We start from the raw sequence: 17,014 nt of genomic DNA on the forward strand, positions 1-17,014 counted from the left end.
TGTGTCATACCACTTTTCTAACAATGGCTAGAAGAATCAAACCACATTGGCTTAATTAAACTATAAAAGTGTCTGTATGAGCTGACTGGGTGAATTTGAGGATCAGGCTTAGAATATTGTTGTTCAATCTCTTCCGCTCAGTCAGATACTTGTATCTGTTTCTATTATATCTACCTCTCCAAGGATAAGCTTGTGATGGAATAAAACTACAGACTCGCAACTATTCATCTGGAATTTTCTTCAGCTTAAATATGTTTTATTTTGAGGGGTGTATAACAAAAAGTAACTGATTTGGTGTTCAGGCCTGTTCCTTTTTACAAGCCTGTCCTCATCCTTTTCCATGCAGTGTGTTGATACAGAAGATGGAAAGGGAGGGCGGTATTAAATTCCATACAGATACAAACCATTTAAGCTGCAGGAACAACCACATTGAAGGGAATGGAGACAACAATCTTTTTAGCTATCTTCTTCAGAGAAGGTTTTAATGATGTACTTCTTAGTCTAAGATCACCTAAGTGACTCTTCCATGAGTACTCTCCAAAACAGGGTTGGCTAAATTTTCTTTGCTAGTTATGGGGGTGGGGAGGAGTTCCTTGACTGTTTCTACCAGGAGCCAGTCTCAGTTGAAACCCGGCTAAAATTGGCTTGCCAAACAGGAGGGAGGTTTGGAGCTCCGGTCAGAGGATAGGCTTTAAAAAATGGCTGCGAACAGCTGTTAATTTCTAAAAAAGAGAGGTTGCTAGGAAACCGGGGGTTGCGATTTGTATTCCTGTGGCACTTTAGCAATTATCTAATTTATGACAGCATAAACTTTTTTAAAGGGCTCCTTTAAGGAGCCTGAAGCGGACTGGGACCCCAGAGACCCTTCCTCCTATCACTTAACGGGGAGCGGGGAGAACTCAGCGGCAAGACAAGGGCAGGATACGCATTCGCTGGGGAGCCCTGTTTATGATTGCCTTTCGCAGAACCATTGCAATGGCTCTTAGGGAGCATTCTTTGTATATCCCTTCACACCTCCAGGGCTAGCTGTAGCTGAAATCTGATTCTAGCCCAGGCACGCACCCCCCCCCTCCACTGTTTAAATACATTCCATAATTTAGACAGTTACCCATGGTTAAATTTTGAATCTAAATTAGGAGTGGGATTTTTTATTTCGCCCCCTAGGTCGAGCGACGGGTTTAACTTAACTGGGGCGCCAGGCTGTTTTACTTTGTCCGCACCATTTTTCGAACGCACGCTTGATCTGACCATTGGTTTAACGTTTTAGTACAGTATATAAAGATTTTTAAGCCGTGAGTGTGCACGCCAGCCTTCGCTTGTTTTCTTATGCGAATAGCCGACTAAATAGAAGCGCGCATATTTTTTTGTTTATTTTCATACCTCCAGTGCTAGAGGGTATGCAAATCAGCTCGCATCTCCTAAACAAAACCCCACAAGGCACCGAAGTCAGATGGCATTTTAACTATTCATGGCAAAGTTCCCTTACTTTGAATTGCGGCTACTACTCCGCACGATTTAGGAACTACTTTTCCGACAGTGCGCCTGTGCAACGCTTTCACCGACGTAACTTCAGACGCAAGCACTGAGATGGGCAGAACAACCTGCAAGGTGTAGAAACGCAGGCAGTTCTAAAAATAACAGCACTAGGTTAGCAACAGCCTTCTCATTGGAGGGAGACGTCAGAGGGCTTTAGATTGGTTTACTATATTAACCAATTGTCAAAAAGGGGTGTGCAAGAGGCAGAGCTTAAGAGCTGTTGAAAGAAGGCCGATGGGAAGTGTAGTTTTTAATTAGAAGAATGGTTAGGCCGAAGGTTGCCAAATTAGTTTATCAAAAATGTGGGCCAAAAGTTCGGAGGTGTGATGTTCGTAAAAAGGAACGTGTATTTTATGAGCTCTCATAGACCAATGCTCCATTTTGGTTTTTTTCCCCTTAGAGGCTGCAAGGATTGAACGCAGGCCTTCAGTGTATCTTGATTCTCAGCCATACATCTCATCTTTTACCTAGTTATGGAACACCCAGGGAGAAAACAATCAGTTTGAGGTTGCTTTAAGATGAACAGCTTAGGACCACATGGTATGAAGGTTTCTCCACTCTTACTACATTGGCTTTCTTGGCTTTTTTCTTGATACCACTAAGTTTGCAGCTAAATGCATGCATGCAGTATAGTACTCACCTTAGACACCTTGTAAATATATAATTTACAGGTAAATATGTAATGTCTGCAGAAGAAGTTCCTGAGGAGATATGCAAAACAAAAGAACAGTGTTGCCAGTCCCTATAACAGCTCTGTCCTAACGGGGCTTATCCAACAGCTGTACTTGTTTCAATTAGGTTTAGTTGTGAAGAAACATAGTATTTACAATCCTAAAACATACATACTTCAATGGGAAACTTTTCTAATCATTTCATCTCAATGAAGGCATACCATGGAGGATTTATTATCATGTATGGAAATATCATGACAATATCATATATTGACAACATAGATTAGATTAAAACACAATTTCACTGGTTTTAAAACTGGATGTCATCACCCATTGTGCTGCATAGCTCCTGTTAAATCAATAGAACTTGTTGAAGTTTCCTTTACACAGTAGCAGGGCTTGGAAATGAGCAAACCTGCTACTCCTCCAGACCACAGAACAATAGGATAAAAGTAACCACTATCAAAGGACCATGACCTCAGTGGGAATACTACAGACTGTCTCCTGTCCTAAACACATTTACCTGAGAGTCCAGTTTATATACAATTATCCTGATTTACAGTCGGAATAATCAAGGGATTTTTTAAAAAAGATAGCTTTGTACTCAGCCAAGAAACAGCGTTTAAAGGTTTGACTTCCATGAGGCTATAATAGTTTAAATTCTGGCATTTTCATTTAATTGGATTGCATACTCAACTACATATTTATTACCATCTAGCCCAGAAGCTTATGATACAATTTGCATATCCTTTTGCCTGTATCTCCTATATTTACCTGCCCACCCAGTGATATCAGCTTCAGAGACTTTGTTCCATATGTCTTCACATAGTGAAGTTAGGTGGGCGTGTATCAGAGATCGACAGTACAATCCTAAACACAGTTAGATCCTTCTAAGACCATTGAATTCAATAGACTCAGTAGGTATAACTGTTTAGGGTTGTGCTGTGAGCCTGTGCAGTAGTGGTACCTGGAACATGGAACTTTCTCTGTAGATGGGTTCACTTGACACAAAGTTTACATTCTTTTAGATGCCCCATGAAGACATTTTTATTCTTCTGAATGTTTTAGATCCCTTACACTTGGTTTTTACTACCCATGTACTCCTGTTCTGTTATACCCTTTGTGAAGCTCTGTAGATTTTTAATACTGTTTTTTTTTAGTCTGATTTGTTTATGGTTGGATAGTTCCCCTTCTGGACTGATGTGTATTGGTTTTCTTGTTTCTATACTGGTTTCGAGTACCTCTGCTTTTAAGGACTGGTATGTTAAAGATTTTAATTGATTATTGTAATTTTAATGTGTTGTAAACCACCGCCATTACCATGTATATAGAGAAAGAACATTTTAAATAAAATGTCAATATTTAAACAAGCGGCCCCAATATATTTCATTAAAGGAAAAAGGAATAGATCCCTCTACTTACACACTATTAAGGGATGTCACAGGCACTCTCTCTCTTCCATGTTATTATTTCACCTTTACAACCATCCCAGCCATAAACACTACTGTTAAAGGAGCATTTGCACTTCAGTCCTAAGTATGTTTGTTCAAATGTAGCCCTAGTAGGTACATGACACTGCAGTTTCCAAACTCTAATAGTCAGCAATTGCATCTACAGCACTCCCAACTTGTTCCCTTCATTGTGTAGTTTGGAGAATTAGTAATCCATTCCTGAATAGGAAGAATTTCTAGCACTTTCAGGAACACAACTGACAAAAATTAATTCATTAAAATCTTAACATTGCTTCTGTTTAGCCTTACACTAGACAGTCCAGTTTCAGAGTAATTTGCAGTAGAATTCATTTAGCTATTCTGAGACTCCATTTTATACCCTGCTTCTAAATGGGATCAGACTAATTTATGCTTATTTTAATATGGTTCAAACTTACTAAACAACATAGTTGTAGAAACTCAGTCATTATTTTAACATTGGAATAATTTTTGTCTTAATTATTCCAAGACAAACATACACACATAAAATATAAGCCAGATCTGAGGTCATATAGGCACTCCTTCACATTTAGTTAACACTACATCAAAATTACGTTACTGAATAAACCACATATAAAAAGCCACCCTTCCCTCACACTCGTTTGTCTGGGACTTTTTAATACCAGGAAAAGATCAGTCAGTCTATAATTGGGTATAATTAATGCTCACACATAGCCCAGCATTTTTTACCTTCACATCACCTGACACTTACACCCCATGGAAATTAGTTCTTTCCTGCCCTTCAAATGAACAAACAGCTTGCCAAGAAGCTTCTACTTAATCACTGAGAAGGCGCAAAAAACACAACAGCTCCACAGAGGTAGACATTCATCCTAAATTATCCTCCAATTTAGGCCTCTATAGTTTTTTTTTGGTGTAAACTGAACCTTTTACAGAGGTGCAGACTGTTGCAAGAAGAGAGCCAATTTATTCTCCCCTCTCTAGTATCCCTTATCCCTCTCCAGTACCCATCTCCTGTATTTATTTCAGGCTAAAGACAGATATTAGAAAAAAAACCAGAGAAGACTTCATATCCACCTCCATCAGGTTGACTAACAATGCCAGGAATTATAGGGTGACCCTATTTTCCCTACAGTCTGAGCCTTCCAAGGTCTCTTCTGCAAACACATTCTGCCCCACTTGGCTGGACAATTTTGTTGACATTGCTCGGATTAGGTCTGAGGAAACCCTGGAGACACACAACATTTAACCACATCTATTCTAAGATAGTTATATGTAATGTTTAGAAAGATGATTAGGTATGTGACTGAATTACTTAGGTCATTACTAAGATTATTATGGGCTTCCACATGTCTCCTCACATGAACCAATGTGAGTTTGGTAGTTATCATGACTCCTTTCTTGATTTGGGCAAAATATTGGAAACGTTTTCTTTAGGAGAGCACAGTCAGTCTCCCATCTAAAGAAGCATAAAAGCTTAGCCCAGAACACACTAATACTACTTTGTCCGCAAGGCAACATTTTATGTTGACAACATTCTCACAACACAACTAGACCGTTCTATATTCAAGTTCCACTGAAATGATTAAGAAGGGTAGAAAAGTATATCAGAGTTCCTGCAAAGCACCCACTCATTCCAGTGGGGCTTTGTTCAAGGGATGTTTCTAAAAGAATTGCTTCCTGATTCTCTAAATGTCTGGTTATATTTTTAACATAACATTTTCTGTCAGTTCCTTTACTGTAATTATGAAAAAACTACATTATATTATTATAAATAACATAGATTAAAAATTCTCTCTCATTACACAAAATTATACCTGTTCAATATCTGTTACCAGTTTTGACAGGAAGATCTTCTTCAGCTAGCTGGAAACAAATTAGCATACAATTACGTATTAAAATCTCCTGTACTGTCACCTGGTTTATTTCAGGCTAAAGACAGCTGAGTTAGGCCGACCAAAGAGAGAAAGAGAGTGGCTCGTTTCTAGTCCTTTATAAGAACAAAACCACCAGTACCTTGCTTGGTATTTTTCTTCTCTCCATTTGTTTTGGAATAGCAATTTGGTAAGACAGATGTTAAAAAAAAACAGAAAAAATTATATGAACCTATCCCTTCACCCAAACCAGTTCTTAACATCCTGCCACACTCCGTTGCGGTAAAGAAAGAGAACCCGAGATGGGTGTAAGCACATGAACAAGTAGAGCTAGACTGGCTTGGTTCTCAATGGCTGGAATCATTAGGAACAGCACACTAGCCCCCATCTCAACAGTGACCTTAAAGTTTACATAATCCCAGACAGGCAGTTACTATTCTCTCCTTTGAGGAAAAGCAAAGCACTATCAGTGGGATGCTGCTGTGGTGAGGACAAAATTCTGTCTGGGTAGCCCAGTCAATACAGACAAAGACCCTGCTAGATGGTGCAGTGTGCAGGCTATACAGCACTGCTCTCCACATTCAAATCACTTCGATCTGTTTCCACATACATACCATCCAGCATGATGATCATTTTGCATTAACAAGCCAATCAGTTTTAGAACACACCAGAATGTCTGAAGAAACATGCACAAAAGAACTAAAGATGGTTCAAGAAGTATTTTTAAACCTATTCTTTCATGTACCAGGCATAGCACATAAACTATACAAGACGTGTTTTTATTTATTTCTCCTTATTCACATAAGGTAGACTTTTAGTCCTGCTATCAGAGGAAGAACCAAGGCAGAGATAGTGAGAAACTTAACAAAGCCAACTCCACGTGAACCATTTATCTTGATTCCATCAAGAGTTGACACTGACAGCTTGGTAGAAAAAGAAAATTAAGCAGCACTCTCAGTGATATAAGCTGTTGTCATGTTAGTTAGTACTGCTTCCACTTGGCACAGATACCTTAAATCTATTATTTCTGTAATGCTTCAAGTCCAACAAAAGTGACAATGAAAAAGGAAGCTTCGATAGAAGACTTTTTAATTCCTAAAGCTTTTTGTTGTGGGGACTATAAGTCAGGTTGCTTTTCTACTAAAGTTTGCAAAGCAGCTTACTATAAACATTAAGACGACACAACACTAAGAAGCTGCATCGGAACAATACAACCAAGAAAGCAAAAAATGAGATAAAATCAGGATATCAGTGAAACCTCGTCAATCTGTAAAAAAAACAAGAAAATTTACACCTAATTCAGACCTAAACACATCTCATGAAACTGTGGTGTCCTCAAATGCTCCATACCAGGTGGTGGTGGTAACCTGCAAAATCATCTCCACTGCAAAGTTCAGCAGGAGTCACCCAAGTCAAATGCATGACAGCCCATTGGTGGCTAAATTTCTTGTTTGTCTGCCTTTTTGAGATAGTGTTGGGGCAGTGTTAAGGTCTTGGCAGTCTACAATATGTGGCTTACTGTTCCAGCAAACATGTTTTGGCTCTAAAGGTAAATCTGGGGATAGGGAAGAGGTTTCACAAAAGCTTCCCCACCTTTTCTTTGCTGCTTGTTCATGGTCATAGCTGTGGTACCCATCAAATTCCTACAGCCACTTAGCACCCTCCTCTGTTTTTGATGACATCATGCCAGAGTTTGGCACCAAGTGTCATCATATAGCCATATCCAGCTAAATAAAAGCCATGTTCCTTATTTCCTCAGTTCCAGCCCATCTTTATTTTGTTTTCTTACATATCTTTATTTAACTTTATTTATACCCCACCTTTCTCCTAACCCAAAGTAGGGCCACAGTTCTTCTCTCCTCCAATGAAACAACCCTGTGAGGTAGGTAAGGCCGAGAGTGTGTGACTGGCCTAATGTCACCCAAGAAGCTTTTACTGCACAGTGGAGATTTGAACCTGAGTCTGCTAAGTCATAGTCCAACACTCTAGCCAGTACACTTTGCTGGATCTTTGTCATTCTCATATGTATTGTTCCTCTCCTGGTTTAAATTTCCAAATGATACAGGATTCTATGAAAAAATTCCTCTGATAAGGTAAGAGGGCCGAGGAAAGAGATTCTGAGAATGTTTATGTTATATTTGAACATGAGATGGTGAATGTTCAGATCACTATATCTTGCTACTTGGAGTCTGGTTATTTGCATTCCAGTTCAAGACACAATAAAGATAATAGATTAGACTTGTCTCTAGCATCATCTTCGTAACCATCACTGGAGCCATTACCAGTTTAAAATCCCATTTTATTTAAAGCCTGGGAAAGCCAGGGAATATTGAGAAATCAGAGTTACAGACATTAAACAACAATTGGGTCAGAAAGCAGCATCTAAGAGGGGCAAGACCTATTTTGGCCACAACACTTGAGAAACAATGTCAGTCATATCAGTGATGCTGCCTGGATTTAATCTCTTTTGCCTAACAAGCCATTCAATATAATCTGGAAGTAAATGAGGTCAGTTGAGAACGACCTCCTTTCTGAAACCCTGGAAGGAAAGGATGAGGCATAGAGTTAATGGTATTTGGGAAGCCACTTCTCCTGCTGAACCTGTCCCATGGATTTTTCTCTCTCAGGCTCTCAGGAAGGTGTCTTCTACCACACAGAGGCCACCTCAGTATTTCAAAGCCATACCCTTTTCTCGTAGCACAACTATTTTTCTATAGGGACCAAAAGTTGTATACAGTATATGGCTGAGATTTGTAAGCAGGTTATCATAAGATACAGCATTTCCATATATGGAAAGGAAAGATTAACTTAAGTTGGGAACACCCATATTTTTATAGTCTGCTTCATGTTGGCCTTTGTCTATACTAGCAGGAAGATGTTATTACAAGATGAACTAGTTCCAAGAGGATATGCCCACTGGAGCAGAACTGAGTAAGACTTAAGAGGCAAACAGACCTCAGAAGCAGACATGACCAGTAGTTTCAAGCATAGGAGCTTCTAAACCCTACTGCACTGATGCAAGAAAAACAAATTACAGCAAAACTAAATGCTGATTTTTAAAATCTATCAGTATTGTGGATTCTCATATTACTTCTGACAATGACCATATACCTGTGTGTCCCTGATAATTTCTAATAAGGAAAGTCCAGCAGAAATAGAATGGAGATAAGATTATTTTTTTAAAAAACCCTTTATTGACACATAATCTACAATGACAGAGCATTCGCTAGCTATTCCTTCAGAGAAAACACAGGAATGGTCATAAACTCATGGTAAAAGACATTAGCCACAAGATGTTAAGATTCTCCATCTAGTAAGTTATAGAATCAGGGAGGGTGTGTGAAATCTAAACTTCCAGAAATTAAGGCGCAGGTACAAATACAATCCTCTCTTAACAGCATTAGTGACAGCTGAGGAAAGATAAGTGAGCCAAGAGACCCCAGCACTTGTTTGACTCGCTTTCCCAAATTTGCAAAGATTAAAAAAGAAAACCAATCAACAAACAAAAAACAACCCCCATCCCCGTGCCATAGTCCAAAGAGAGGATCTTTCCCATCTCCAGCAGGCACATCAGGATGGAAATAGCATCACCTTTTCTTGAACCCGTACTTCTTGCGCTCATAGAAGAGATCTGTTTTTGAGCTGCCCAGGTTGACAATCTTTGGGCAGCCATCTCGCTGTGAAGGAACACAAGAGAAATATGGGTCATAACTGGATCATTCTGACCTAGTGGACTGACCACACCAACTACACCACAGCTCAAATGGGCTGTAAAATAGAGAAGTGACCCAAATAAAGAAACCTTAAGTCAGTGGACCAACTGATTACTTTGCATATGAATAAAACACTAATGAAGAAAAAATACACATACGTGTTTTTAGCTGACATGAAAGTATGTCGCAGCAGGTGCTTTCTTAGAACACTTATGTGGGTTAAATAAGAGGTTCCTGCCACTCACCGTTTTTAAAAAGTTCTTATAAACCCCATTGCACTCAGTGTGACTTACTTCTGCACACATAAAATTAGGACTGTGATACAATTCATTTTCTCTGTCAGAGGCACGCAGACTATTTTCAGACTCAATTAAGAATGCATGCATACAGCTGTATTATTTGAATAAACTGCTGTTTTGCAATTTGGAGGTTTAGAGAATACTTTCACAAACATGGGGGAAGTAAAAAACAAGGGAGTTGTCATGTATAGGATTATGCTGCTTAACAGTCTAACCCAAAACTCTATTTGGTTGAGCTTTCTGGAGATAATTCCCACACATTCTGAAATGTTTTAACAACCATGATGTCTAGAAACATAGTAATTTAAAAACAGGAAGAAAAATCAAAGACCTGAGCTCCTCAGGAAGTCCTGTTGTGTGCTGTTAGGTCAAATGAAAAACGGAACAGCCCTGGGTGTAAGGAAGAACATTGTGTAGATACCAAATACATCATTATTCTCCAGCAGCAGAGTTCTTCCCAGTTGGCACACCTCTAGTATAAGTGAGGGCAACTTACACATTCTGTTGCAGATCACCAAATGACATTGCAATGTATACCCATAACTGAATCAGAGCTTTCTTCCTAAAGACCACTTTCCTGAGTCGCTATATCTTCCTGTGCTTTTACATAACAGTTAATTGTCCACTATTTCTTTCTCAAGTCCCCCCTCCCCGCCCGCCCGCTTGTTCTTCATCTCAAATGTAAGTTCTGCCTCCCTGGTGCAAAGTCTTTTTATTCATTGTTAATGTCTGTACCTGTTCCTGGTACAAAGGAACTGCACCTTTGAGACGGCAATATTATAACAATACTTTGCCTCAGACAAGTATAGGCATTCCACTTATGAGTCCAATTAGAAAGGGACTTTAGGACTGTTGAAAGAAAAAACACATAGCTTATAACTACATTCTTGTTAAGAACAGGGCTCATTTCGAGGGGGAATGCGCAGGAACGCAGTTCCGGCAGTTCCCCAAAGAGGTCACATGTCAGGTGGCCCTGCCCACCTGACTCTCAGCCATTTTGGGCCCATTTCAGCCTGGATTGGGGCCGAAACAGCCCAAAGCAGGCCTCTGACAGGTGGTGGATCATTCTCCCATTCAGCAGCGGCCTGATCGTGACCATTTTGGGCCCCTTTTCGGCCATTTTCAGCCCCTTTTTGCCATTTGGGGCCCAATTTTGGCCCTGAATGGCCAGGATTGGGTCCCAAACAGCCAGGATAGGTGATGTCAGGAGATGTGACATATGCAAATCAGTTATGCTAATAACACACTTCCGGTAATGGCAAGGCGGCGTGGCATATGCTAATGGGTTATGCTAATGAGTTCCTCCAGCTCTTTTTCTACGAAAAGACCCCTGGTTAAGAACATCACTGTGTTACAAAGTTAAGTAGTTGATGCTATTTAACTGTAACCCTGGGATTTTAAAAATATAGGTTGCTGCTCTATTTCTGATATTTTCCATACTAGTCATTAGTAGGACAAAATCAACAGTTACACATTAACATGGGGATCTGCCAAAATCAGCATCCCTGTGCTGAGTTGTTCCTCCTAACATACAGGATAACTTGCCAATTACATTGTGTATTTCCCCAGACCCAACACAGACATGATTTGAGACAAAAAAGCACTCAACATGATGACATCACAACACAGAGTAAGTGTTCTATGCAGTATAGTAGTGAAGTAGAGTTGCCAACAGTGCAGAGGAAAAAATGTCTTGTCCCTTTAAAATAGGCTTAATTGGATATTATTTACTTGGCGATGTTATTTACCTTTCATGAAAAGTTTCAACTACTCATTTCTACACATCAAACATTAAAAGAGACAGGACTTTTTTTCTCCAGGTAGCTGGCAATCTTAGAATGGAGAATATGACATGACAATTACTTTTTCAATGTCGCACACAATTTGTACTTCTAGCCTTAGACTATTTAAAATGTCAGTTGGTTAACCTAACAATTTGCACACAAGCAGAAAAAAACGATGTATGTTATCTAGAAGTATGCCACATTCCCAAGTTAAATGCGGATAGGATTTAGGATAAGACATAAATCAATCCCAGGTAGATGAAACTAGAAGCAGGCTAACAGCAAGGTACTTCGCAAATATAGTCAAGTATGAATATGGCTTTCTTGAATTAGAAAGCACAGATAAAATGCTCAGATGTTTACTTAGCAAACTAGACAACAGTAATGTTTAACGGGAACAAATGATAACCTCTTAAGGATCGAAGACAAATAACAATCTTACATCCTTCTCCTGGATGGTGCATTCTTTACAGTAATAGGCATCAGAAACTCCAGGTCCTCCACATATCACACAGCGCCCTTGGTAGGAGCCATAATTGCACTCATCACATATGCGCACCAGTGTACAAGGTCGCACATACGAGTCACAGATAACACACTTGCCATCACCTGCAAACACAATAGATTTCATTTGAGATACCTTTCCCATCATACTTAGAGCAACAATACAGTTCACTAAATTACCTTCCCTACCAAAGTCAGTGAGATGTGCTTAGGACTGAGCTTCCAATTAAGCCAGTAACTTTATGTTTAAGGTAAGATAGCTGTGGAATGCAACTTAAGGCACGTGACATTTGGCTGATTTTCTCTGTAAACCAACCAACCAACCACAAGTTTTTCAGCCATTTGCAACAGCTTTTAGAGAATAGTTTCTCTGTAGCACAAATTAACAACATCATAGTTTGCCAAAAGGAGCTTCAAATAGGGATGTTCAGAATTTTTTGTTTTAATTTATAAAAGTAAAGAGGAGAAGCTTATAGACAGCACTGAAGTCATGATCACCTCAGAGGCCTCTCAAGTTAAGGAAAGACGTTCAACAAGCAAGCTAAAAGTCAACAGATGGTAACAGCAAGTATTACCGATTTGAACCATATCCAAGCCAGTGACATACGAAATTGAAAAAGGTTAATATCCCATTACCAGTGCCTTAATCCATCTAATTGTCAATCCTCTTAAGGACTCATTTAACTGCTTTTTGAACAGTGAAGGGATTTAAAGTGCTTCTTTTGGCAGTTGAATTCCCAGTGTACTGCACAGAAGCTGCATTTCCCCCTCTTCACAGACTGCCATTTTCCAAGAGAGAAACAAATACTCTTTGTCTGTGTGGCAAGAAGCAACTGGCCATGGACAAACATGTGACCTTATCTTAGCCACTGTTAGCTATCTTTCTCTGTGCTAAAAAAACACCTGATGACATGCTACTATTTTAGCTTTTCCTGAACATTTAATGTCAGGAAAGGCAGCATGTACTCCCTCAAGAGCAACGTTGGGTCAGAAGGAACGCCAGATCACTACTATAATAATCTCTTCTGTTTTTCAAAGGTGGGATGAACAGCTGCAATGAAGTCTCCATATTGTTCCTGGTTTCAGAATTCAGCACTGTGGTGCTAGTGTATCCATTTCTTCTAGCCTTAAGAGCCAATAGAGACAGCTGATCTTGTCAGGGGTGCTGGAGTCATCAATACCACAGGCTTCTAAGGCTTTCTGGGAAGAGCAGACAGCAACACACACACGCACAGGAGAGGCTGCCACACTAGTAACCCATGGAATCAAGGAAGGTGGTAGGGGTGGACAGGGGGACAGCCAACTTTTTATGTTAGAAGTTTTAAAACCTACATAACTTTTTTTAAACAAAAAAGAGTAACCAAGCATCAATCATATGTATGCCATAACTATGTATAAGCATAGGTAAAAAAAATCCAAGCCATTTACAATCTTTTACTCTAATTATATACATATACTTTCTCTGATGTTTTTGGTGTTCTGTATAAAACAACTACATGACGTTATTTCCAATATAGAAACAGATTTGGCCAAGTTCCCATTAAAACAATGTACCACAAAAAATGAAAGCCTTGTGATTCCCAGTTTTGGAGTACTAATAATAAAAACCACACCAAAGTTAGGGAGCTATACTCACATTTTTCACACAGTCGTCCAATAGCTACGACGAGTAAAGAAAGGAAAAAAATCACAATAGTATTATATAAGAATCAGGTATTCAATGCATGCCACATACATTACTTCAATACTCCTTACAATAACACTGCAAGGAAGCCTTCAGAATAGCGGTGTTCCCAGACACAAAGAGTTTAAAAATAAATGTATAGTAAAGGATTAACTGTTGATATCCCGGGAACAGTTCTCTGACAATTCCTTATTACCTTCAATGATCATATTTACTGAAAACTGAGCCCCATTTATTTCAATCAGTGAGCAGGCAGATAGGCATATTAAGAATTTTATGATTCAGCAGCAAGGCTATACAGTCTCATCACACAGCAAAGTACATTCTAAGCAGCTGTCTCTGATTTTGTTCTGTTTCAAACAGCGGGACTTATTTCCAAGTACTTGTACTTATAATTACAGCCTTAGGCATAACAAAGTAAATGTCAGAAGCAGTAAACCCAAAACAAACAATCTTAGCCTAGAACATTAACTTTCCTCTTGCTGCCAAGTATATATTTGCCAAGATTGTTACTTGTTGTTTCCAAGTGACATTTATTAAAAGCAACTTAATGCCAATCAGAAAGCCATGTATTATTATGATGCAAATATAAAAGCAAAGCCTTTATTCCACATATGTCACAATGACGCACAGTCACGCAATAAATCACGTAAAGCTATGTTCAGCAATTAAGCTGTGCAAGAAAAGGCAGGATGCCAAAAACTGGTAGCTGCATGGAACTCAATTCTTTAGCCAATGAGATTATTTTAGCCTTGCTACTACAGCAACTACCTAAATTCCCATATAGCAGTAAACTTTATGGCCAAGAGCATGTACCCCAGCTATTCAGTGTGGAAGACTGCATAATAAAAGATGAAATGCCTACTGGAAATCTGTGGCTTTGTGTGTAACACTTACAAATTTTGATAAGTAAGTTTTAAGCTTTTATCGTGTCAGAAAGTCACATCTAACTATATGGTCACTTAACTAGCATATTATATGAACACATGTAACTGCCTTTTCCTTAGTCAGGTACTTAATTTCAGGCAAGTACTGTGTTCACAAGAAGCTCTCTATGTTGTTGTTCACCATGTTGTTCCTTTTAAGTGGAAATACCAGGGACTGAATTGAAGCGTTATACATGTAAATCATACAGCAATGGCAGCATATTTTCATTTACTGGGTGCCATGGTGCAGCAAGACTGTTTTTCCGTTTAAAATGCTTATGAGGTGGCAAAACATTTTTTGCAGTATCTGGCAATAAAAATGAATATACTGTTCTTAGTGCAATTGTGTGCAGAGTAGTACTTCCCCTCTATGCTCACTGAGCAGGCAACTGTGTGTTAGTGGTGCGGAATAATCCACAATTCTTTCAGGCATCTGACAGCTCGAGGAAGTGAGAACTCATTAAGAGAAAACTAGTTTATACAGAGCACAAACAGATCTAATCCTCACAAGAACATAAAAAGAGTGCTCACTTTCAATAGCGTCTAGCACATGCTTCTGGGAAATCAAGAAGCAAAGGCACAAAATCAAACGCTCTCCTCTGTTGTTTGCCTCCAATAACCAGTCTTCAATAACACACTTCTGAGCACAGATGTTTCATTCAACTATCATGGTTAATGGTTACTGATAGACCTATCCAGGGCTCATTTGGGGGGAACACACTGGAACACTGTTCCAGTAGATCCCCATCAGTAAGGTGGCCCCACCCACCTGACTTTGAAAAATTTTGGGCCATTTCGGCCCGGATCGGTGCCAGGCAGGGGAACGCTCCCCCGCCCGCCACCAACCCGATTCCAGCCAAAACCGTCTGGATCCAAGCCCAAATGGGCTCCAAATGGCCATTTTTGGCCATTTTGGACCCATTTCAGCCGGGATCAGTGCCAAAACTGCCAGGATTGGGTTGGTGCCTGGCGGGGAAGCCCTCCCCTGCCCCGCACGACCCAATCTGGGCTGTTTTGGGACTGATCCAGGCCAAAACGTACCCAAAATGGCCATTTTGAGCCATTGTGGGCCCCTTTTGGCCTGGATTGGGGCCAAAACGGCCCTGATCGGGCCACTGCCAGGTAGGGGCACACTCCCCTCTCTGGCGGCAGCCGAATCCCGGCCATTTCGGCCTTGTCAAGGGGTGTGTCATATGCTAATGAGTTATGCAGTTCTTTTTCTACGAAATGACCCCTCGACCTATCCACCCTGAGTTTTCCTAATTCAAACAAAATTTATTCCACGATAAACTTTATAGTGAGTCAGAGTTCTCTTTAGGAGATGCAAGATCCTCTTTTAAAGGTAACTGGCCATCACCACATCCTGGGGCAATGAATTCCATATGCTAATTGTAGATTGTGTGATCAAATACTTCTTTCTCTGCCCTGAGTCTGCAGCTAAGCTTTTGTCTGCCCTGAGTCTGCAGCTAACCTTTTAGAGTTACAGGACTTCTGATAAAGACGGACTATAAATAACATGCAGAAAATAAAATATATATATCCCTGTTATCCGTTCAGGTGCCCCGGCCTACTGTTTAATCTTGCCGCAACTAACTCACTTCCCCTGTAGTATTATAGGAAGGTGGAAATTCTATTCCACATTCGATTCCTCTATCCGAAATAAATACAGAATATATCAAGAATTGTATACGCCTCGACGATGCTCCAACCTAACTAGTTTTTCGCTACGTTAGAAACGTCCTAAACATTTTCGCCTCCTCTCCTCATTCACACGCCGCAGCCTTCCCAGCCGCTGAGCAAGTGCTGCCAAACCACCCCGAGGTCGTGGAAAGCCTGGTCTGAGGGAGCGGGAATGAACGCGGGTCTCACCCACTCCCGCCTGCTTGCGGCAGAAGATCAGATCCGGATGATGCTTGGCCATGGCACACGCTCCGTCTCTCGCGCCACTGTCGTTATTGCTCTTTCACCCGTGACCTTTCTACCCTACAGGTCCTGGCAACTATGAAGAGGCTTCCTCACAAACCGAGGTCTGCGAAAGTGACCACTGGACTTCAACTGCCAATTAACTGCCAAGAAATAAAACACTTAATTCTGTTTCGATACAAAGTTTCAAACACTGAAAAAGACAACAAGGGACGGACGGAAGAGATCGACCTCCCATGTCGATCCATATACTCTTCTTCCAGGACCTTAAGAACACCGCCACTCAACTATCGTCACTGGCACCATAGAGACTGAAAAGACTTGTCAGCAAAAAGACAAGTTCCGGTAGTCTTCAATTCCGGTTCCGAGTAGAATCGGTCATGTGACTGGCGCGACTGTTTGAACTATATAGCAATTAAAATTCAAACAAAGCAGGTACTGCTAGAAATTCAATTTCTCTTCTTTTCAAACTGTTTGATATATTCTCAAACTCTGATATGTTCTATGGTGCCTTGGATGTGGCTACGAGGATGAAACTCTTATTTTCAGACAGCATAAGACGTCCAATAACATATAAATGCAGTAAGACTTGCCGCTCCTAATGCAGAAAGCAGATTACAAAGGTAGAAGACACTACAGTAAAATCAAG

At 40.1% G+C, this 17,014-nt stretch overlaps 1 protein-coding gene across 1 annotated transcript; it reads right to left on the reverse strand.

Annotated features, from left to right (window-relative positions):
- Nucleotides 1–7,814: 7,814 nt before the first annotated feature.
- Nucleotides 7,815–16,410, reverse strand: PHF5A (PHD finger protein 5A). The gene is made up of 4 exons (XM_054989358.1): nt 16,312–16,410; nt 13,469–13,492; nt 11,771–11,937; nt 7,815–9,209 (listed from the first exon to the last, which is right to left on the reverse strand). Exons 1-4 carry the CDS (start codon nt 16,361–16,363, stop codon nt 9,120–9,122), a joined length of 333 nt encoding a protein of 110 aa, XP_054845333.1. The 5' UTR covers nt 16,364–16,410; the 3' UTR covers nt 7,815–9,119.
- Nucleotides 16,411–17,014: the final 604 nt, after the last annotated feature.

Source organism: Eublepharis macularius, chromosome 9 (assembly GCF_028583425.1).
Source record: "Eublepharis macularius isolate TG4126 chromosome 9, MPM_Emac_v1.0, whole genome shotgun sequence".
NCBI classification, from domain to species: Eukaryota; Metazoa; Chordata; class Lepidosauria; order Squamata; family Eublepharidae; genus Eublepharis; species Eublepharis macularius.